Below are 22,867 nucleotides of genomic sequence, written 5' to 3' on the forward strand. Positions count from 1 at the left end.
TAGAAGATACTTGAAAAACAGCTACATAGATTAAGGATGCTGTGTACTGCATTGGGCATTCATGTGCTACTCCCATCAGGCTCTGATCCTACAGCCTGATGTCGATTTATTAACCAGTGACAGCCGCGCCCACTGCTTGCGTTTCCCCTCCCAGAATGCTCCTACATGAATGCTTTTATCATCAAGAGGTTCGCAAAGCAGAAATTTCTCTCTCTTTTTTTTTTAATATGACAACAGTGGAAGAGTTTCTTCGGCCACCCAATGGCTCCAAAGAACTTGGCCATGTTTTGGTCGGTATTTATGAGAATGGTCAGATAGAGCACGATTCGGACGACGTTTTTCAGAATGGTCGATATGATGATGCAGACAACACTTCTGAGAATAGCCAAAATTATGATGCAACCAACAGTCGTCACTCGCCGCTTCCTGAGTGTATTGACGAATGGACAGACTTTGATGTCGATAAAATTTCTTTGGATCCGCTTATTGCAAGAAGCCTCTTAATATCATGCAAAGGGAGGTGGGAGCCTCAGGTTCCCACCTTTGCCCGTGTCATCTATAACGAGCGGCAGCTTGAGGCTTTATATCTGCTGACGCTCATCACTCGGGTGAACATTGCTCTCGATAAGGCAATTCCATCAGAAGAGGACCGAATCGCCATCGTCATAGGACCTGGAGCCTTTGAAAGCGTTTCCCCTGAGGCCGATGCAAAATCACTCAAACCAGACTGGATAGTCGTTCAAGGCAACTTTAATATTGGCTTGAACCCTTATGAGTTCCCGAGTCTGGACGAACTCGCGAAAAAACGCAAGATACTTGTAGTTGGAGACACCAAGTTAGTCCGGCAACTGGACAAAAAGCGCAAGGTCCCTTACACAGATGCGTGTCATCGCAACTTCTTGCGTCAGGTCCAAGATTATTGTCGCAGCATGTACACACGTTTTGGCTTTATTCTATCCAACAAGGAGCTGGTAGTGGTAAAATTCGAGCGTGGGCAGGAATCAAGCCCTCGTGGGCCTGACCAGAGAGGACTGCGTTCAAACGGTGCACAGCAACTTGTCTCCGGCCTGAGCTCTCAAGAATCTGATGTCGCGGCCCCGACAGACCGAAATGACTATCGTCCCCGAACGCCGGGCAACGATGACCCATATCTGCAAGATCAGCTGCCGCCGTTCGCAACATCTTTAGCGACGCCGACCCACGTTCCGTCCAAGCGGCTTCCTACAGCCAGCCCCGAAACAAGCCCTTCCGCTGCCGGTCAGAGAAGGCATCAAGAGGGCCATAGACATTCAAAAAGCGATGCGAGTAATAGCGACTCCCACAAGACTCCCAGCGATCCGGCGTCGTCTCAAGACCAAAGCGAGTTCGCTCTATCGGTTAGACAAGCTGACGTGGCAGCTGTATACGTACAGAGCTTTAATATGACGGGTTGGGAAGAAGACAATTTTGACATGATGGATTGGGGGGAAAAGAAAAAGGAGAGTCCTTATAAAGCTCTCTTTACATTTGTGATGTGGGTTCGTGCATTTAAACAGGGTGGGAATACTCTTGAAATTTGATGAGCCGAGGTCTTCTATAACATTTCTTTGTAATAGGCACATTTGCATCGTTTAGGTATCATTGTTTCCCCATTTATAGGGTTTACAATCATGGAACTTCCATTTGTTTGAAGAGCGGATGATAGGACAGTCGAACCAAAAGGCCGGGTCTCAAATATCTGCTATCTAGCATCCCATATCAGAAAGTTTTAATTACATGCCAGAGTAATGGATGAATGATGATATTAAAACTAGGTACTGATAGAGAAATATAGCATTAGTAGCATATACTAGAAAACTATAGTAATAGTAGCAGATGCTAGATTAAAATATCGATAACAGTAGAAAATAGCGATAGTGGCAGATACTGAAGATCTACATAAGTACTTTAGTTGTTTATTTATTATTTATTAGATATTGATCAGTGAGTGAGGAAATAAAAGGTTTCCCTCTGCCTTCTGTTCTGGCATTTGAACCTCACACAATCGCTGGGATGCTGGCTAGCATTTCCTGGAATGGAACTGTACGTAGGCCCAACCCTTCACCAAGCCATACACAAAACGGCTAGAAGTTGTTTAAGTAGTGATTCGTAAAGTCCCTGTATCTATTAAGAGCTATATCAAGAGCTGATCGAATACGCAGCCGTCATCACAAATCCATCTATCCCTAACATCCTCCAAAGTTCATTACCACAGTCCCACGAATACCAGTCTATCTCAACCGACCCAACTACCTATCCTTAATCGTCATTAAACTATAACCTCAGAGATCAAACTTGGCCTCCCTGTACAGCCACTTGGCTGGATCAAACACAACCTCAAAGCTCGTCGCATCAAATGCTCCAATCGCGCAGCTCAAGTCGTGAAAGCCCTCCAGTCCCGTCACTGGCAAATCCTGCTCCGCATCCGTCTCCTCGTGAAGATCCCATCCGCCAGATCGCTGGCCGTTCCTCGTAAAGAAGATGTCGACGCGAGGATGGTGCGTGCCCGTTGGGGTAAACGTCATACCAATACCGTAGGTCTCGCCAACACGATACTCGTTCGTAAAGTCTTTGCCTCCCCAGCGGTCGTTGATGTACTTGTGACCGTCATCTCCATGAACACCAAGACTGCCGCGATGCCATCCCGGAAGACGGAAGGACGGGTAGGGAAGGGCAGTGAAGCCCAACGCCAGATTGATAGTGCGGCTGTCCCTCTTAATCTTTACCTCATAGTAAATAGTCTTGGGCTGATTCGTAATTGAGGGGTCGTGCTCATTGACCACGTAGAGAGGAGGATAGCCAATGATGCAGCGGTCGGGGCTCTTCTTGGCCGTGCTACCCTCCCAATGACCCGGTGCAAGCCACTTCAAGGTGCCACTAAAGCCCGTTGGCTCCATGAGTCGGATGTTGTTGGATTGCAAAGCCTGCTTGCCGGACGGGTCGAGCGTCAGGGACGGCGTGGAGAGCGGATACTGTTGGCACCACTCCTCACCAGCCTCTGCTTCCGCTTCAGTCGCGTTGTTGGCATATGACGCGTCATGACCACTGAACAATGGGGGAGGCGGCGGGAACAAAGAGGTATCCGGGACGGCTGTCTGCCAGTCGTGTGCCGCGCTAGACTGAGCAGCATAGGGATCTGATGGAGGTGCAATCCAGTCACCCTTGGCAGCAGATGGTGGCGGTCCTGGAGGCGGGGCATAGTCTCCCTTCTCATGAGAAGGAGGTGGTCCAGGAGGAGGGGCATAATCGTTATGTTGATGAGAAGGGGGTGGTCCAACAGGAGGAGCATAGTCATTGTGCTGATGCGAAGGCGGCGGCCCTGGTGGAGGAGCATAATCACCATGCTGCTGCTGCTGTCGCCCCGGGGGAGGCCCAGCCGGCGGCGCATAGTCTTCCTGTTGCCGTTTGCCAGGAGGCGGTCCCGGAGGAGGAGCGAATTCTTCATGCTGTTGTTGCTGATACGGCTGCTGATACGACGGCTGCTGTTCCTGCTGTTGATACTGCGGTTGGCCTTGGCTGTGGTATCCCGACGGGCCTCCCGCTCCCCCAGCCAATCCATTCTGCGGCGCGCTATACCGACTCGTCTTCACATCCGGCCTGCCCTCGAGATTCTGCACCGGCCTCGGTGGAGGATCATTGGTCCTTTCATTCTGACCGCCAAAACACATTGCTGACGACGTTCCGTTTGTATTTGTGTCTGTGGTGTTTCACTAGAGTGTAAGGAAAGGAGAAAGACGGAAGTGCTCAAGTGAATCAAACGGTTCTCTCTTGCGGCTTTATAGTCGTCTTGTCTCACAAAGAAAGTTGAAGATGGAAAGGATGAAAAGCCACACCCTGATTTGAATGCAAAGGAGAAAAGGATGAACTAGACGGCTAAACAAAAGGCGAGAGCGGAGGGCAATTAAAGTCGTCCGTGACGTCTCTTGCATGTGGCTGTGCTGCTGCTGGCTGGTCCCTGCCTTTAGCCCAATTCTGGCAAACCCCGGGGAGGCGCTAGTTCTGCTGCTTAAATAGTGGGTTCATTTTACACGGAAAACAACTGGCGACGAATCGAATAATACAGGGCTGTACACCACGGGTGGCCTCAAAAGCATTTGGAATACCTCGCTTGCACAGCCCAGTCAGTGGGTGAATTCACATGCAATATTACACTTTACGCGTCATCAATGAATACGCTTCACAGTGGTAAACTTTTATCAAACTTGCGCATAATACGCCATATTATATTACCAAGGCGTGTGTTTGCATGTGCCACACGCCTGTACTAAGATAAGATATTGATGCTAATGTGCTTCTTGCCAAACTCTTTCCAAACTGTTCTCAAAGCCATCTCACCAATGGCTTGCTTCACCTTTCAAAGGTCAAGCACATAAGAGGGGTATCGTGAAAGAGAGAATATCCAATAGCCATTGTCATCGGCGCAGCGACTAGCTGCCCCACGAGTTTGCATCGGCCTCGGATGGGTAGAAAAAGGCGACAACGCCAATAATGCAGTAGACTGCACAAAGCAGGGCACCTTCAAGGTAGTTGCTTCGGCCGTCCAAAACAAGAAAGTTGACCATAAAGGTCGACACAAAGAGACACACCGTCTCAAAGAGGGTGAAGTACAGTGTCATTTCTTTGTCCATGATCCAGCCCAAGATGACGACCAAGGGCGTGACAAAGATGGCAATCTGAATGGAGCTGCCAATGGCAACGCCGATAGCCAGATCCATCTTGTTCTTCATAGCCACAGTCACCGCGGTAACGTGCTCCGCCGCATTGCCCACAATGGGCAGGACGATGAGACCAATAAAGATCTCGCCGACGCTCGACGTGGCGACGACATCTTCGATGGAACCAATGAGAAATTCAGCACATGCTGCGACAAGACCGGTTGTAACAAGTAGGAGAATAACGGCTGCCGTCTGGGTGAGGTGTTCTTCATCCTCTTCCCCTTCGGAGCCGTTTGCTGTCAAGGCGGTCAAGGGCACTTGGGCTGGCAACATGGCGCCGGGAGGTCGAATTTGACGGTTGAGCCTATCGGGAAGGGAGTTGGTACGTCGAATGCCGTAACGAACACGGGGAACAGGCCCCCCGAAGGTAGCTAGAACATCCTCCTCGGGTTTCTGGACAAAGACAGTGGGTGCCAGGTTCTTGACAGACATGACGCGTAGAGCAGGGAATGGCCGCTTAGACGCCTCGTTGCCACTATCCGCAACTGGATCGTTGGGGATAGCAAAGTCGACACGGCGAGGTTCTCCTTCTCCACGAGGATTCTGCGAATTCTGTTCCGGCTGTTCAGTGATTGCCTGCTGAGCATCGCCCTCTGCATCACGATGGCGGTGACGACGGTGCTTCTTGTACTTCTTGCGCATGTGTCGAATACTGGGCCTTCTGTGCTTGTGAGACTTCTCTTCGTCCTCAACAGCTTCTTCGTTTGTCTCGGTAGACCCAAGTCTAGGGAACTGTGGACGGGAAGACGAAGTTTCCGAAGACTCTTCTTGGGGACTAGTAGTTGTGGTGCCAAAAGACGAAGTCCTGGTAGGTTGCAAATCGCTGGTTTCCACGGAGGCAACAGACGACTTTCTTCTGCGTCCATGACGAAGAACTTTCCTCATGGCACGGCGAACTGTATCCCGAGAATGACTGGAGTCGTCCGAATCCGAGCTATCAGACGAGCTGGAGTCTGAGCTTGAAGAATCCAGCCAAGCTGCAGCGGGACCCGGAACGGACTCGGCATCGACGATATTCTGAGGAGTCGACTCATATAGATATGCGTGCGACTTCAGCTGGAATAGGAGATAGATGACATAGACTAGTAACAGAATCTGCCTTTTGTTAGAGACTGGTGGAAGCAGTGTGTGAAATAGGGAATCCAACTTACAACGCTAGTGCCACGGCTAATCTTGAGCGACTCGTGGTCGGCCAAGTTAGGATCGTTAAAGGAGGCGTGAAAAGCCGTCTGGGAGCAAGTTAGCGAGAGCCCAAAGAGAAAAAACACGAGTTTTGTGCGATAAGGGAACATACAGGCAAGACCAGACTGATGACACTCAAACTGAGAAGACAGGCGCTCATCTGAGTAACAGTGCTGTTGTAGACCTGCTCTCGGAAGCGTAGTCCACCAAGGAAGAAGCCCATGCCCAAAATGAGCAGCAGGTTGGCCAGGATGGAACCCAGGAGAGACGCTTGGACAATACGAATTTCATCCTTGACCAGAGCAATGATGAAGATGATTAATTCCACAGCGTTTCCAAACGTCACATTAAGCAAGGCACCGAGGGCGTCGCCCATCTTAAGGGCCACGGACTCGGTCGCGAAGGCGAGAAGGCCCGCGAGGGGGATCACGGCAATACAGTTCATGGCAAAGATGATGCCACTATTAATGCCATTGATGTTGGCAAGAATGATGCCGAGTGGCACAAAGACCAGCAAGACATTGAACCAGCTGTGGGTGAGGACCAGCCAGAAGGATCTACGGAATTCCTCGACAAAGGTACGCTTTTTCTTTTCGTCACCATTGTCGTTGTCATTCTCGAAACTAGCTGTGTCGGGGGTGGTGGAGGCGTTTGCTTCTGCTTCCTTGCTTCCTAAGACAGACCCCTGCCTCTCATCCTGCGAGGATGGCGCTGACAAGCGCTTCTTGGCGGATGCCGGCTTGAGGAAGTCGGCATCTGGGATTTTGTTGACGATGCTGGGCGCATCAGGGCTGAGGGGAGACACGGCGACGCCATTACGGCTGTTGGAGGTCTGGTTGGTTGGATTGGATGTTGCTGCGGTTGTAGCAGTTGCGGCGACGGGCTCGTTCAAGGGCGGCAGGTCGCGAAGCTCAGTATCCGTCCGATCGGAGAGTCCATAAGCTACGGGCTGTACATCAGAGCCTTTGGTAGCTATATCGGGATCGGATGAGGTTTTCTTCATCGAACAGGTATTGAGTTTCAGAGCAGACAAGTGCAAACAAACAAATAAGCAGAACTTGTTGAACAGAAGAGAGAGAAAGGGAGGGAGGGAAACCCAAGAATGAAATGGGAAGGGAAGTGTAAATCCCCTGGCAAGAGAGGAGGGAAGCAGGATCCCTTTTAAGCTGGAAAGAGGCGGGCTGTGACTGAAGTGTGAGATAAACGGGGAATGTGGATGACGCTGTGTGGACAGGGGGGAAGAGACGCCACGATACCGGATTCCCCCAGCTAGAATGGAACAGCTAGTGGACGTGTTGCAGTGCCTGTGCTAGCCTAATCACGGCCTAACCACCGGCTTTTGGCCACTAAATTGACTGTTTGCGCCACTCGACACAACAATAGTTTACCTGTAGGTAGCACCAACTTAGAATTCTATGTGCTGCAGCGCCGCTTGTTACCGGCATTGCTATTTACTACTACCAACACCAACAACTCTCGTCAGTGTCATCGCGCCACTACCAACATCCTCAGTTCTAACCGACGTGCTGCGCTGCTCCTCTACATTGATAGCACGTCAATACCAGCAAACGCGCCACACGGTCCCTATCTTGGTTTTTAAGCTTAGTGGGGAAGGCAAGGCGGTGGGCTGGCCAAGTTCCACCGCAGCGCCCAATCAGTGCCCGTCCTCCAGCGCTGGAGCTACATCATAGAAGACCCGCCGTCATGCGCTAACAGCAAACCAGCAGGCGTTGCGTGCAAGCATCAATGGATTGATGATACAATCAATACACGGCGCGCGTCTGCAATCGAAACAGTTGCTCGATATGGCGACCATCAGCAGCACCAATTGATGCTCGCATAGCGTCATGTTTGTGCGAGTACGAAGCTGGGGTAACACGTCGGAGTGTATTGAAACAAAAAAAAAAAACATCTCGATCCCTTGCACAACGAAGCCGATTCCCGAGACAGACCTGCCCGCGACAGGGGCTCAGACAAAGACAGATACACCACCAAACATACCATCTCCACGCGCAAACACATTTGATAGATCATTATCCTGTATCAAGTAGGTATATACGTAGCACTTGGACAGACACAAAGACGGGCAAACTCTGCAAATTACCCCTATGCAAACAACCCAAAACAGTCCTAACTTTCCGAACCTCTTGGAATCTTCCAATCGCCAAGACTTACAGTGCCACTACGAGTATATCCCATGTCAGCCCATCCCCACACAAAGAGTCGTTCAAGCTTACTCGGTTCGAGTAGCACGAGTACAGTAGCATCACAACACAGCTGACCCACGCGCCAGCAAACGGCTTCCCCCAAAGGGTCCTCTCCCAGTTCCCCCTGAATTTGAAAGAAGAAGAAAATCAGTAGTATTGAAAGTATCCCCCTTAGCAGGAGCCATACTAGTACTCGCAGTTTGCTCAGCCCTCCAGACCTACCGTTCAAACAAGGTTACCTTACGCGTCAGTCCCGGGAAATAAATCTCCGTCATCCCACACCTCCCTCGCACTCCAAAAGAATAATGCGAAATCGCCGCCTCGGAACGCGGAACATTCATGTACCTACCTCCAACACTCGAGCAAATCCGTCCCCCAAAGCGGGCAATTCCATGCGAGCCACAATAGATCACAACACGTGCCCGCCGGCAATAAACCGCCCCAGTGCACACAAACCAAACGGCTTTAAGACTCCAGTGCCGTCTTTTCCCCTTGTCATGTTCACGCTAACGTAGTTTCACCAGCTTCGCCACAACCCTCACCACGCATATCCTCCAATCATCTTCAGCCTTGGCGCAGCTTCAGCCACAACTCATCCGTCATGATTCCCTCAATGAATTATGACGTTTGTCACTTTTAGGCCTCCCGTCCCTCGGTGAATCTGAAATCGCCGTGTTTCCTTTCACTTATTCAGATCTTTAATTTTCACAGTGCCAGCCTGATGACGTTATCTTGATAAAGACGCGAAAGCAACAAAAAATACTGTGAAACAAATCGGCGAGAGCTTATGATCTCATTCAATGCGGAATGCATGCCTCTCATTCTCGGTGAGTGCAGCAAGTGAAACAGAGGACTCGGCATCTCTGATCCGTCGAATGCATTCATTACACAGATAATGTACTCGTAGTATAGGTATATATAGCAAAAAGTCAGACATGTATTAAACAAGATATACAGTACTAGGTAGTGCAAACGTCAAAGACAGTATTACAATCACGTAAAATGCATCACAGCAAACTCAACCAATACAACAAAACATGGAGAATGGAGAATCTATAACCGCCATGTCTTACAAAATGGCCATCACGTAGGTAGGCAAGGCAGGTAGAACAAGCAAGCAAGCAAAAACTTCATCTCGCGCACGAAAAAAAATTCCTCATATTCTTTCACTCTCTCTCTCTCTGTCTCTGCTCCCTTCGCAAATAAGAAAAAAAAAACACATCTCTTTCCACCTAAATGCGCACGCAGCCTTGTCATAAATGGACTCCGCTCAATGTCCTGCCAAAATGCCCAACACAAAAGAAAAAGAAAAACAGAACAAAAGATACAAATACACAACACTTCAGGTATACCGAAACAACAATCCCAACACACTGGATCAGCTTTCTACCAGTTTTGAAAGAGGAAATAAGAAAAAGAAAAAAATAATGTACCCCGGTCTTTCTGATACCACATCACGAAATCCCACTCCCAGATCTAGTCGAGGCGTCTGTGTGTATTTGCTTCATAACAGCCACCACATGAGCGCAATATACGATTTGCAAGATCATGCTAGACGAAATACAATACAAAGGAAAGTCGAGAAAAGAAAAAAAGAAAAAGAAATTTTTGCCAAATAAAGGCATGCCATGGCTCCCCCATCCAGCGCAGCAGTAGTAGGCCGTAAAAGGGCGGAAACTACTTTGACCAGTGTTGATAAAACGGGAGTTATTAAATAGGCTGAATGATATCTGCTTTGCTTTGCGCGCTTTGATGATTACAACTTGATGTTGGCAAAATACGGCGATGCCTCCTGTATGGAAATGAAAAATAAGATAATAACAAGGCCACCAAATCGTGCCCTGTCGAATCCATGGAGCCGGAGCTACCAGAAAATGCCGAGATATCGAACCTTCTGGTTTGCTCCGACGCGAATTCGTAAATTCTTTTTGCCCTTTTGTTTCTCAGGCCGTCCGTTATCGCTCATCTCCGCCTCGGGCTTTGCCTCGTCTCCTGAAAAAGTCCATGACACGCTTAGCAGCTCCACTGCTTCCCTCGTGACCACGATAGTCTCCCTGATCGTAGGCATCCGTGAATCGCTTATGGCTCTTTTGCAGCACTCCTCTGCCAGTACCAATTGCTCGCCCGTCAAAGCCTTCGGACTGAGTGTATCCGTACTGGTACGGTCCCTGCCGAGCTCCCCCGGAAGGTTGGCGCATGTCGACCGAAGTCTCTGAAGAACTGTTGAGATGCGTACCCTGTTGCAGATATTGAGGGATCGCATTTGGCCGCCTGTCCGCAGGGGCTAGGTTGTGATTCTGGCTCTGGATAGGCGGGGTAGACACAGCTGCATCGAGTGGCTGGCCATCGTAGGCGTTGTCAAAGAAAGGTGTGCTGCCTCCGTGGGATGTGACGATTCGTCCTAGGTCAGCAGTGCGAGGGTTTTGAATGGGCAAGTCTTGCTCAGAAGGATGGGCGCTTCCATAATCCTTGGAAGCACCAAGAGACTTGAGAGAGAAGGAAGCGGGAAGAAGCGAGAAGCGCCGGCGCTCCTTTTTGTCGATGGAGTCCTGGGAGCCGTTGATGCTGCCGCTCGCCTTCTTTCCAAGACCAAGTGTAAAGGAACGACGAGATGCCTTGGAATCGATCGAAGGTCGCGAACGAGGCTCTTCTCCCGCAGCCATGCCTGAGTTGGCCATGCTGATGGGGGGATACTTCTTGGCCTTTTCGTTGGGCTGTTCCGTCTTCTTTCCCTTGCGCCCAAACATTGATCCGCTGCGGCCCAAAAGCTTGGAGCCGATTTCTCCTATCGTGTTGGACCTCTTGTGTCCCTTTCCATCACTGCTCTTAGGCTCATGAAAGCCTGACATCCGCGCAAACTTGGGGGGAACGTTGGTGCTAGTTCGCCCTAGGGTGTCATCCTCATTGGCATTGGACGGCTGCTGAATACGGCCCTGGACGTTGGTGTCTGCGATGGTAGGGGGGACAGGTTGACCATAGTTGCCTCCAGACTGTAAGCCAAGAGAAGTGGCAGACTGCATAGAGTTGCCAGTACGGGGACGAGCGGTCGCCACGGGGACACCAATGGCATAATTGTTGTCGGTAGCCGCACGAACATCCCGCACAGGGCGTGTTGGCTGAGGAATTCCACTTGTCTGCGCCGTAGCTGGCCCCCTCTTTGACTGTGGCCGTCTGTCGTCCAGCGACAAATCTTCTGTCTCGTGATGGTGTCGAGAAGTTGGCCGAACTTGGTGCCTGGACATTTCCTCGGAGCCACCACGTTGCGTCTGGGTGACGGGCGCAACGTATTCGACCTGGACGGTACGGCGCTTGGCATCCTTGGATGTGCGCTGGGTGGTTTCGGGAGGGGAGTCGATCTTGCCGTGTGTCTTTGCCAGACCACCCACAACAGCGGACTGGGGAGACTTTTGCTTTGGCGCTTCGCGAACCGAGGCGCTCCTCGTAACCATGGGAGCCTCGGCATAGTCTGAGCCCGTGGCGCTGACGCTTTGGACTTCGGATGGCGAGGTTGTCGAGCTTGTGATGAACTCGACAACGTGAGCATACTCGCTCAGCCAGCTGTGGCGGGCCACCTCGAACAAATCAGCTCGCTTTCTCGGGTTCGGTACGAGAATTCGCCTCAAGAGATCTCGAGCATGAGGTGTAACGTATTCGGGGAATGTCAGTGGTGTCGAGACAATGTACTTGTACAGAAGGTTGATATTATCGCCTTCTGGGTTGGCAGGATCGTCGTCGAAGGGCAAATAGCCAGCAAGCATGGCATACTATTTGTTCAAAGACACATCAGCGACCTGAGACGGAAAAACAATGTATAAGAGATTGAGCCTTTGACACTTACCAAGATGACACCGCAGCTCCACACATCAACTTTTCTTCCGGTATACAGCGAATCGCTCACCACAAGCTCGGGCGCAGCATAGCAAGGGCTTCCACAGCTCGTCTGCATCAAATCGCCCTTGCGCATACCGTTGGACTTCACCTTGTCGATACCCAGCCTCTTGACATATTCACGGTCCGACAGATTAAGCTCTTCCTCCTCGGTCAACTCATCGTGGGGGTCAAATGTGTTGGCAAAGCCAAAGTCAGTGATGATGATGTTTCGGTTGCGATCCAGGAGCAAGTTTTCCAGCTTAAGGTCACGATGGACGATGCCCTTCTTGTGGAGGTAGCCAACTCCAGAGACCAGCTGGGAGAAGAGACGGCGCGCTGAGTTGTCTTTCAAATAACGATGATTCAAGATGTAATCAAAGAGCTCGCCTCCAGATGCATACTCGAGAATAATGCCAATGTATCTATCGGTTTCAACCATGTCTATCAATCGCACAATGTTAGGGTGGTGAATGCCGCGGAGAATGGTGACTTCGCGCTTAATCTTGGCCAACCGCGACGGGTTATGGCCAACGGTATCTCGTTTAATAAGTTTGATGGCAACCTGTGTATCTCGTTAGCACTGCCCAGCTTCTCAAAGACGCCCCTGCCAGGTACTGCAGGTGATGAAAACAAGCAAAACTCACCTGCACGTTGCTATCCTGCTTCCATCCCAGCTTTACTTTGCCAAACTCTCCCTCACCAATGGTATTTCCCAGGATAAAGTCGCCAAACTTGGTGGTTGCCTTGTTGTTGCGACTGTGGTCGTGTCGGCTTCGGCCACCTCGTCGCTGCTCCTCGGAGCCTGCATTCATGGATACAACGGGGGGAGGTGCCGCTGGATCGTCGTCGTGGTGGGATGAGTTGTGGTAGGCGGCGCTTCGGCCGTTTGCCTCTTCGCCGTTGGAAATGACCCGGTTGAGGCTTTCGCTAGCCTCACGCGAGGGCTTGGAGTTTGTTGCTGTCTGATGAGTGCGGATGGGGATGGGGATGGAAGAGTGAGCTTCGGCGGCATGGCTGGCCCGAGTGCTGGCGGGCTGGGCTGAGGCCGAATCCTGCGGCATGTGGTAACTCTGAGCCCTCTTGCTCCTGGCCTGGTCGGCGGCACCGTTTGTGTCACCGCGAGAGGCGATTCGCGAGCCATCGGGCTGGGCACGGCGCGGTGAATTGTTCATCTTGTCGCTCGAGCGGGCGGGATTGTTGGACGAGGTTCGTGGAGGGGCGACGGGCGCAGTCGACAGGCGGTCAGCCCTCGAGTGCTGGTCGGCCGCACGAGTCGCGCTGGTGGGAATGCGGGAGTTTACTGGAGCGCTGGTGTCGGATGCAACGGCGGCGCCTGGGCCGCTGGACTTGCGAGAGGGAGGACGCCTTGACGATGGTGGTGTTGATGCGCTCTGGGCATTGTGGATTTCCCGATTGGGGGAAGAGTGCGTCTGCGTGTACTGGCGGTTGGAGGATGGCAGAGAAGAAGTCAACGCGGTTGGCTGGTGAGGAGGGGCCGTTTGGAGAGCAGCCGACGACATCCTTCCGCGTTGCTACGCGTGATGGCCGGCCCACTAGGGGTCAGTTCGACGGATCGCTGCGGAGACGGCGAGAGCAGCTGAGAGAGAGAGAGACGCCGGCGTTGCTTCGTTGTGAGGCCGTTGTCGATGTTTTTTTTTGTTTTTGAATCCGAGAGACGGGCAGCGGATGAAAATGAAGCCCGTGTATGAACGATTGGAGATGGCCCGATGTACAATCTTGAACTCGCTCGTCAGTAAAACAAAGAAGAAAAAAGGATGGTCCAGCGGCATGCAACCTTGCAAGAGCACGCAGCGGACGCTTGAGCCTCAGCAGCAGTAGCGGCTGGATGGTGTTGAATTAGAGAGGAGGATCGGAGAGTGAAAACGGGTCAAGAGCCAGACGGCGGCTACTAATCCGCGAGGTGCCGTGCTAGAGAAAAATAAGGGCGGGCCAAAGAAATTGAGGACGAACAAAGGCGAAAGAAGCGCGTGTTGTAAGCGTGAGGAGCGCCAAACGAAGCAATTGCGATGGGCACTAATATTTCATGGCCCGTTTCGACGACGACGGAAGACGAACTTGGGGGTTTCTTTTTTCCTTCTTTCTGGCGGTTGTTTCACAGACGAACGTCGTGGTCCAGCAGATGGCAGAAAAGCGAGTCCCCTGAGTGGGCAGGCCGTTCGGACGCGCGCAGGGCCAAGGGGGCAGCTGACAGGGTTGTGCAGAGTAGTGTAGCAGTAGGGCAGGATGAGCTCGGATTGGGTGCCTGTTTGGTCCTTGAATGTCCCCGTCTGTGGCCCCGATGGATGGAGCTGGGAGAGATTTGAACAAGGCGAAGATGTTTTGGAGTTGTTGAGCAGTGCCGAAGGCCTACCTACAGTACTGTAGCTTTAGCGATTGAGGGCCGGGCTGAGCTGAGCTGAGCTGACTGGACCTAGCTGATCAATCTGACGAGGTTTCGTTGCCACTGGCAGCTACCAGTTGGAAGCACCTGTGCTTGTAGAGTTTTGGAGGTATAGGTACGGCTTCAATTCGATGCTCATGTTAATATGATGTCAATGCCGAGATGAGGCAGGCATTACAAAGAGCAGTCGAGGCAATATCAATCCAATTGAATCCTATAACTCTGGCTAATTTCTGAAGTCAATCCATCCAAGCCGCGAAAAGTAAACAAACCTATAAAAGTACCTAAACAAAAACTACAGCACGCACGTACACACACACACACAGACACCCTCGACGAGCACAGCCAATCTTGCGGTTGTGCCACAAAAGTAAGACCACCCACGCGCACTGGACTCAATATTATTTACAGGTACACACTGCGCTGCGCTTCAAGGCCGCACAAGGAGATTGGAGGCGGCTCAGCAAAGGGCGGCCGAAGTTTAGAGCTGTCAAACCCGCGAAAGTGGATGGCCAAGGGCTCAAGGACCAGCTTCGCGAAATTGATAGCGCAGCACGAGATTGAGACGTGGGCCTTTGTTCCGTCTTGCCTGTACCTTGTACCTGTACCCGGTACATCTTAGCAGGTCAATGCCCCCGTCTTCGTCCTCGGTGCCTCTGCTCTACGAGTACGCCTTTCCATCCAGCCAGTCCGTCTCGAGTGAACCGCAACATCGTCATGGTCAAGATACCTGTTGCCGCACATGTCTTGCCGCGACGGTCGAGGTATCTGGCCCAGCCGAAACGCGCTAGGTAGATTTCAGGGGGGCCCACGTCGTTCCTGCATGCATGTACTAGTACATATTACAAGCAGCATGCATGATTGACTGGCTGGGCGGGAGCGTCACGATGCGGATGCTGAGATGGAACCTCGCCCAAATTAGCTCTCACGCAGCAGCAGCGAACCCTGCACGGCATTGAAGGGGAGGGAAAAAAGGGAAGGCTGGGTCGCTGTAACAGAGTTGTTTTTACGTATCTAGATGAGCTGGTTTGTTTGGTAATGGAAGGGACAAAGAAAGTATCGGTGCTGATGAGGCAAATAACAACAAAGCACTTCATCTCTTTGTTTCCTTTGTTTACTTTGATGCAAGAAGCAAGCAAGCCACCTACACACACAACTTCTCTAGCATCAATTGAGAACTGATAGACACAACGGACAGACCCTGTTTCGCCCCCCTCATAGTCAGCATTGCCAAACGACGACATCATCATCGTCACCACTACGAGTATTACCTGCTCTTCCCGTCCGTCCCTTGCTTACTACCTAGTACTTACCACTAGACCTACCTCTAGGTAATAGCACTTGTACGAGTACTGTACGAGTACGGGCTCCCTAGACGAGGCTGGCTGGATAATATGGATTTCCATTCTATTTTCCTTCGGTGACGCCGCAAACCACCTCAACCGGTTGGCCTCGATGCAAGGGGGGCCCCCCGTAGCGCAGCCGTGGGATCCATGCAGCCCTTTTCCCGCATAGTCCTCGTAACATATCTCATACATATTACTTGCACATGCACGACTACAGCAACAAACAAACAAACAAAAATAAACAAAGGCGAATGTCGCTTGCACTTGTCATTGAGCAATCAATAATTATCAAAGAGATGAAAGGAGCCAAAAACTGGGCAAACCCTTAACCCGCGCTTGTACTGTAATATTACTCCCGTCGCAACACGCTCATATATCGTACAGCAACGGAGACGGGAGAGAGCTTGAATCGCGTTGTCCCTCTCGCTCTCTCTCCCTCGGTTCCTTTGTACCCCGGCAAAAGCCTGCTGGGAGTAAAATGCGGGCGGCTAGTATGAAGCACCACTAATCTCGATCCCGGCTGTGAGATTGCGATGCTGCGCGCTTTTGACCCCATGCCGAAGTCATAGTCTTGCACCAATCTCGCCACGCAAAATCATATGATTTGCTTTTTTATTTATTTTCCCGCCCGAGGCGGTGGTTGACATGCGGCCGATATGGTGAATTCGGTCTATCGGGTTTTAAAGCTATGGAAATCACCTCGATTTCCCATTGTATGAGCATTGATAGACGGCCTGTCCCATTAAGATGAACCATTATTATACGGGAGTAGTAGGCACTGGTAATTCCAAAAAGTTCATTCGCACTAACACGCAGCACATGCTCAATATCGGCTCGCCATCACAAACCAAGAACAAGAAAGGAAACATGATAAACCTTACTCTGTCTCAACTATCCAAGTCCGGCCCAAATACTAACTCCTAACCCATCTCGTGTGACTTGCATCATGATCCAATTAGTCCAATCCCCCATCAATTACGCTTTCTGTACCTGCATGACCGATGCTACCCTGTTGTTTTTTGTCTGGTGTTTTACATGCGGCTACCCTATCCTATTAATTCAACCCCAAGCATGAAAGCATTGAAACCTTATTCCTTTCGGCCACACCTTTCACCTACTCGATCTGTCCAAGCTGGGACACCAGAATGAACTATTATTATCAATTTGACCAATTTGCCCTTCTAGTTCCGGGCCACAACATACGAGAGCCAAATGTCCCGCTTTGCCCCCTTTGCGAGGACGCACCCGAGACAATACCTCACCCGTCGTGAAACCTGGTGCCACATCCCCAATTTCCACATGTGCACCTTTATTTTTTTTTTCTCCTTCTCTCCCTCTCGTAAAACAATGTTTCGTTGTAATAATGCGCATGAAACACGCACACACACTTTTCTTCCGTGCTTCTTTCTCTCCTGTTCGATGCAACGCTAACAAAAGTACTCGGGCTGCACATAAAAAACAGCCCGCCATCAGGATACGCTTGTAGATCCACCGCATTGTTTGTGGCGCGCTCTCGTTCAATCGCATTGAGGCCGGAAATGAGCGACTTGGCTTGGTCGAGTTAAAATAGCTTCATCTTAACCCGCAGTGGCCCATCTTTCGCTCGCAATGTATTACGGAATAGAGACCGAATGCAAAAAGGCGCCAGTTCGGTGAGCTAGAGGCATTAGCAAATAACTACGAGTATTACGGCGCAGGTCGGTCACGGTGAGCGGTAGCACGCATGCATTTACGATTTCCACAGCTGGCATGGTGGATAACCCATGATTTTAAAATTTTCGATTAGCATCTGTGCATCCAAATGAGATCGCCTGGCTAGATACTAGATACCCGTCCATCCATTTAGCGCGCCAAGTTTGCCCAGCTCGCCATCTAACTAGTATCTTGCATGGAAAGCCTTGAGCTTCATCAAGGGCATTGCCACCCAATCAGGGCATTGTCAGATCCTTGGTCTATTCCCAATGGAGACAATAACAATGCTTTTGTGTTCTCTCCGAGAGATGTTCTCTCCGAGAGATGTTCCCTCCGTGGTGTCTTGGATTCCTGCCGGGACATTCATAAAAGCGCCTAGGGGTGAATACTAGATGTTCCTTCGGCAGGGAGAGCGTTGCATCCCGTTCCTGAGCCACACTAGCCAACGACACATGTGCATGTCATCATGAAAAAAATCCACTGGCAACCACATCTGTCATCTTTGTTTTATCTTCTTTGTAAATATTACTCCGATTCATGAGAAGTTTTATAGCTTAATCGATATGTCGTAGATATCTAGGAGTACCGCAACACCCGTGACGGTTGCCGTGTAAGCCAAGAGAACTCCCATGGCTACAACCGGTGTCGCATCCAATGTCGGGATAGTCATATTGACCAGACCCGTCAGCAAGTTGGCAATGAGAAACACTGCAAGGCCATTGCGATTGTACGCCTTCAACACAAAGCTCGTGGACGCTTCATACGCCTCCTTCTCGGATCGCGCATCCGCGGCGTTGTAAAATGCGGGGAAGAAGATGGTATCAATGACACAAAAGGCTAGAATCTGCCAGCAGTTGAACGCCGCCACCCAGAGAACATAGGGCAGGTTGGCCAACCGGCGCGAGACGGTCAAACCAAGCCCAAAGTTATAGCTGGTGACAATGGTGTACAGCACGGTCCAGATTCCGGCCCAGACCGCTATCGTCATGAGAAGAGTATTCCTCTGCATGCCCGCGGTCGAATTGCTGCTTGATGTGATGTTCCGGGGAATAATGAATTTGCCGAGATCTTGCCCGGCAAGAAAGATGGCAAGATAGCCTATGAAGCTAAAGATACCCTCCCGATTCATGGAGATGAGATCGACTCTTGGAGCCGTGAGAACAAATCCTTTGAGAGCCGTATTCTCAAGCAGAGCCTGGTATGTTCCCACAAGAAGGAGAGCGAGTGCGGCGTGCGAGGGAATAATATCAAAGATGGCTTGGAAGATGGCCACAAATGGGGGGAGGAACCCAAGGGTGAAGAAGAAGTTCCAATGGACGCCATATTCGGATACATGCTCGGCATACTCGAGCCCTTTGACGCTGAGAAGGCGAATGAAGCCGAGAACCAGGAGAGGGATGGAATGACGTATCGACTGCAGCAGGCGAGTGGCCAGCGGGACTCGGCGACCCGAGGCTCGTTCTTTGAGAACCGGACGAGCTGCAACAATGCCGGCGGAGAAGACAAAGGAGCCAACGCCCATATCCATGAGGGACGTGCCCCAGGTTTCCACCTTGGCAAACCGCCGAGGGAAGAGCCGGAAATCCACGGCAAGAATCGCAACGACGGTGGTGATCATCATGTAGCCGCGATAAGTCGTGAGAAAGGGTTTGATGCTAAGAGCCGGAAGAGGCCCTGCGGCAACCTTGGACTGGGCATTTGGCGGAAGCCTGGGTTTCTTCTTTGAACCCGCGGTGGATGAAGGTAGAAGCCATATCAAAAAGGCCGGCGCCAGCAGAAGCAGATTCAACAAGACTGGTGAGTCGGAATAAAGAGTAGTGGCTAGCAGGAAAGTGCCGACGGTGAGTGAGAAGTCGACGACAAACCCAAGAACTGAGTACGGCTTGAAGAAGGACTGCCGGGCCTGGAGTACAGACCACAGAAGAACGGCTGCCTAGGCATCCGGGTTAGCATCTATAGAGAGTTCCGAGTAATTGCAATGAAGCAAAAACTCACGGGCGCAACGAGTGTCACATAGCCGATCTCCGAGACGGAGCCTCCCGTCAAATTGGACACGAAGTCCTCTTTGCGCTGCTTGTAGCTCCCCGCATTAGACATTATGGCGTATTCTGTTTTGGTTTTTTGCTTTTTTGGCCTCTGAAAAATAAAACGACCTATCGCATGATAGCTGAATGACGATGAAATGAAAAGCAAAACGGAGATCTCCAAGCAGCCCGAGCGTTTGACTCTTGTTTCTTTGACGGCTTTTTGGTGCGCTGTCAACCTCGGCGGTGGTGTAAGCCAATCAGTTCGCGCTTCGTGGACAGTTGGCACCCATAATGGGCCATCACGTGCGCGACATCATCAGTCATCCTATCAACGGCCAGCTAGATGAATGACGGAGCTTCTTTCGGCAAACCAACAATGAGACGCTATGAATCAAAAACAACAATTAGAAAAGACAAAAGATGGTGGTGAAAACTTTTTTCATGATCTAGAACTTACCAAAAGGAATGGCATTGTTCCTCTTTTCTTTGTTCTCCTTGGTGGCATAGCGCAGTGACTTCACATGTTAACCGTGCGTCTTTTGTCACAAGGCAGCGACATGGCCCATCAACCAACAATGGACTCAAAGCTCAGCCAGCCACGTCAGTTCTTTGGATCTTTGTGATGTGCAGACATAGAAGAAAAAAGAAAAGAAAACAACAAAATCCGTGCATAAAGGGAATGCGGGCTTAGCATTGCCGTTGGTTTAGACGTGGCGTAATCAAAACAAATCGCGTTGTTGTTGCATCGTCAAAGCCTGATGATACCTAATGAACAATCAGTAAAAGAGGCTGGGTCATTGTGATATAACTCGAAACATATCCCGAAAGATTACTCGCATTGTAATCTATAATTCATTTCTATTTCTGGGTTTATACATTCAGCACAGATTTGTTCAACGCTGAAACGTTAATCACCTTCATCATGTCTTTCTCAAGCAACCGTCGTCAGCGCCGCCCTACCATTGAACCCATCCAAACAGGGCATGCAAATCTCTTCTACAGATCACACGTATTCTCTCGACGAAGGCTCAGCCCTTTGTTGGGAGTCGTCTCAACAGAGATGGCTTCTCTCGACTCAGTCGTGTCCGGTGTTTGCCGCACGAGGAGGGAGATGCGATTCGTTCAGAAACAAGCTTTGCACAGGTTGCATATACCAGAAACCGCACCCAACGTGACGAGACATCCAAATCCAAGGGTGAATCCTACTTACATCGGGCCATGCTTTCGGCGGCCATCGATTGCCGTCGAGTCACCTTCTTCTATAAGGGGTCATCATCACATTCCCGGAAGTCGAGGTGACACCTCCTTACCATGTTCGCCCACTACTCTTCACATGTCGCTTTCTGTGACTCTGTCAGCGAACTACAACGCGCCGGTCTCTCCCTCTTGCGAATCCGATATTCGACGGAGGCACCTTGCAGATTTTCAACGAGCACGCCTAGAACTCTGGCAACAGGGAGCTCAAAGATTTGGCAGCCTCGAAGACGCAGACGTATTCGTTAGGCCACTGCCATTCGAAAAAAGTCATGAGAACATCGGATCACCGTCGAGAGATCCAGACTCGCTATTCACTGTGTCTCCTTCTTCCCCTTTGCCCTCTCCTGCCTTGCCATCCCCTACCTTGCCATCTCCGGTTTCGACATTACCGAGGCGGCTGTCTGTCCGAGCAACTATCCATTCAAAACCACACTCGCCCATTCTCTTGAAGCGTGAGTTTGACCTAGATGCTTTGAGAAGAACGATTCCGGATCCTCTGCCCTCCCCTCGGTCACCCAACTTCAACCCCGAGGCACTGTTGTCCGTTCTGGAGCCATTGAACAGAAAACGAAGGGCATCTTGTTCGCCAGACTCCGACTCCACCAATGCAAGCAATGACGAAAACGACATTGAAGATGGAGACAAAGGGAGTGCTGGAGACGCAGAAATGACTGCAGAGACTGAGGCTTCTCCTGAACCATTTCAGCGTCCAAGAGTCTCAGCTCAACCTACTGTTGTGCCCATAAGTGAGTTTCCTCTTTCCTTATGATTCATACCCGTAGGGGGCTTCAACTAACGAAAGACGCAGATATTCAATACGCACGGGCACAGTTACCGGCGCTGGCCGCCATCATCATGTCGGGTCGAGTACGACGAGGAGATATGATTGATCTGCCATTGCCTCATCCGCAGGTATGGCCTGAGACGATAGCATACGTCTATACCGGAGAGGCACAGCTTCTCACAGAACAAACCAAGGAGAATATCCTCTATTTGGGTGGGAAGATCTAAAAAGGAGGTAGATGTTTGGGCGCAACTAAGGGTAAATATCACAAAAGCAATTTTTTCTTCTCTACTAGATACTTCTTCTTCTTAGACTCATTCTCTTCTCATTAAATGGCGAAAAGTTTACCAAGTTACATTACTTTAGACTCCCTGTCTTCATAAATTGAATCATTTTCCCATTGTCAAATATGCACTTTACTACCATATCTTCTTTGCTCTTTCATATGCCTTAAAACGTAGATAGATGGACTATGACACTAGTGTGAGAAATTGTTCAAGATGTGAATTAGGTAGTCAATGATATAGCTTTGATGAACGTATCGCCGATGACATGCGGTATGATCCCTTCAATGCTATTTCACTTTTACCGTGGCATTAGTAATTTGCCAAGATTGTGCAATTCGTCCGATTTCGTAGTGTTCCTCATACAGATAGTGAAGAAGAAGAAAAGCCTTTAACGATATTTAAAAACAATAAAAGAGCAGTCATCGTCCGAGGCATCTCTCTGTTGTGCTCTTCGACACCAGCTTCGTATCACGAAACCTTCAAAAACCGGCGACGCCAATCTCATCTCAATCTAACATGGCATGCATGCCAAGAAACGCAAAACCAGCGATCCCATGCCGTGTTTCCAAATGCGGGAGGCGCACAAACGCGCAATGACATCAAGATCTCGGCCGGACTCCAAAACCACAAAGATCATCCTCTCTCGTGTCTATGACAGCTCCCTTTTCCCATCCCACCTCAATTCAGGTACAGCGATTCACAGCAATTGTCAGCAATTGTTCGGTCGCACTTGCGGCCCAGAAAGGGAAAGAAAAGGTATGCTAAGTGCAATACGAAAAAATTCTGCCCGTAATGGAAACATGCCAATTCATCCCGCATCAGCCTATTCTCAAGAATCTGCATCGGCCCGGGGGTTAATAATTACGAACATATACAGTATGGCTCTCACTCAACATAAAACAATCTGGGTTACAATAGCAAAATATCCTCACCTCATCATGAACCGGGGGGGGTTCAGCGGTCAAATAGATCGCCAACCCATTGCTCCTTTTGGGTGTCCTTATTTCTCCGCACTTTTTTTCCTTGTTGTAGGTATGGAAAAGTGCACTCCCGATCTTGAATTATTCAGGAATCTCCACTT

General features: G+C 50.3%; 6 protein-coding genes across 6 annotated transcripts; 2 read left to right on the forward strand and 4 right to left on the reverse strand.

The window, feature by feature from the left end:
* The first annotated feature begins 181 nt into the window (after positions 1-181).
* V8C40DRAFT_279322 (uncharacterized protein) lies at positions 182-1,675 on the forward strand. The gene has a single exon (XM_083221215.1). It carries the CDS (start codon positions 228-230, stop codon positions 1,557-1,559), a length of 1,332 nt encoding a protein of 443 aa, XP_083079118.1. The 5' UTR covers positions 182-227; the 3' UTR covers positions 1,560-1,675.
* Positions 1,676-2,121: 446 nt separating this feature from the next.
* V8C40DRAFT_229958 (SSH4 family protein) lies at positions 2,122-3,931 on the reverse strand. Its single transcript, XM_083212600.1, has one exon. It carries the CDS (start codon positions 3,684-3,686, stop codon positions 2,301-2,303), a length of 1,386 nt encoding a protein of 461 aa, XP_083079119.1. The 5' UTR covers positions 3,687-3,931; the 3' UTR covers positions 2,122-2,300.
* A 278-nt stretch (positions 3,932-4,209) lies between these two features.
* V8C40DRAFT_229959 (calcium/proton exchanger) lies at positions 4,210-7,089 on the reverse strand. Its single transcript, XM_083212601.1, has 3 exons — positions 6,028-7,089; positions 5,885-5,962; positions 4,210-5,828 (listed from the first exon to the last, which is right to left on the reverse strand). Exons 1-3 carry the CDS (start codon positions 6,916-6,918, stop codon positions 4,446-4,448), a joined length of 2,352 nt encoding a protein of 783 aa, XP_083079120.1. The 5' UTR covers positions 6,919-7,089; the 3' UTR covers positions 4,210-4,445.
* A 2,820-nt stretch (positions 7,090-9,909) lies between these two features.
* Positions 9,910-14,153, reverse strand: V8C40DRAFT_9476 (Ca2+ transporter). The gene is made up of 3 exons (XM_083223644.1): positions 12,637-14,153; positions 11,961-12,554; positions 9,910-11,886 (listed from the first exon to the last, which is right to left on the reverse strand). The coding sequence occupies exons 1-3, from the start codon at positions 13,510-13,512 to the stop codon at positions 10,078-10,080; spliced, it is 3,279 nt and encodes a 1,092-aa protein (XP_083079121.1). The 5' UTR covers positions 13,513-14,153; the 3' UTR covers positions 9,910-10,077.
* Positions 14,154-17,501: 3,348 nt separating this feature from the next.
* Positions 17,502-19,700, reverse strand: V8C40DRAFT_229971 (glucosaminyl-phosphotidylinositol O-acyltransferase). Its single transcript, XM_083212602.1, has 2 exons — positions 19,427-19,700; positions 17,502-19,364 (listed from the first exon to the last, which is right to left on the reverse strand). Exons 1-2 carry the CDS (start codon positions 19,526-19,528, stop codon positions 17,979-17,981), a joined length of 1,488 nt encoding a protein of 495 aa, XP_083079122.1. The 5' UTR covers positions 19,529-19,700; the 3' UTR covers positions 17,502-17,978.
* Positions 19,701-19,835: 135 nt separating this feature from the next.
* On the forward strand, positions 19,836-21,726 carry V8C40DRAFT_279324 (uncharacterized protein; the record flags this gene model as incomplete). The annotated part of the gene is made up of 2 exons (XM_083221216.1): positions 19,836-21,461; positions 21,524-21,726. Exons 1-2 carry the CDS (start codon positions 20,381-20,383, stop codon positions 21,724-21,726), a joined length of 1,284 nt encoding a protein of 427 aa, XP_083079123.1. The 5' UTR covers positions 19,836-20,380.
* Between the last annotated feature and the right edge of the window lie 1,141 nt (positions 21,727-22,867).

This window comes from Trichoderma camerunense, assembly GCF_050948025.1.
Source record: "Trichoderma camerunense strain CBS 138272 chromosome Unknown V8C40scaffold_1, whole genome shotgun sequence".
Lineage (NCBI taxonomy): Eukaryota > Fungi > Ascomycota > Sordariomycetes > Hypocreales > Hypocreaceae > Trichoderma > Trichoderma camerunense.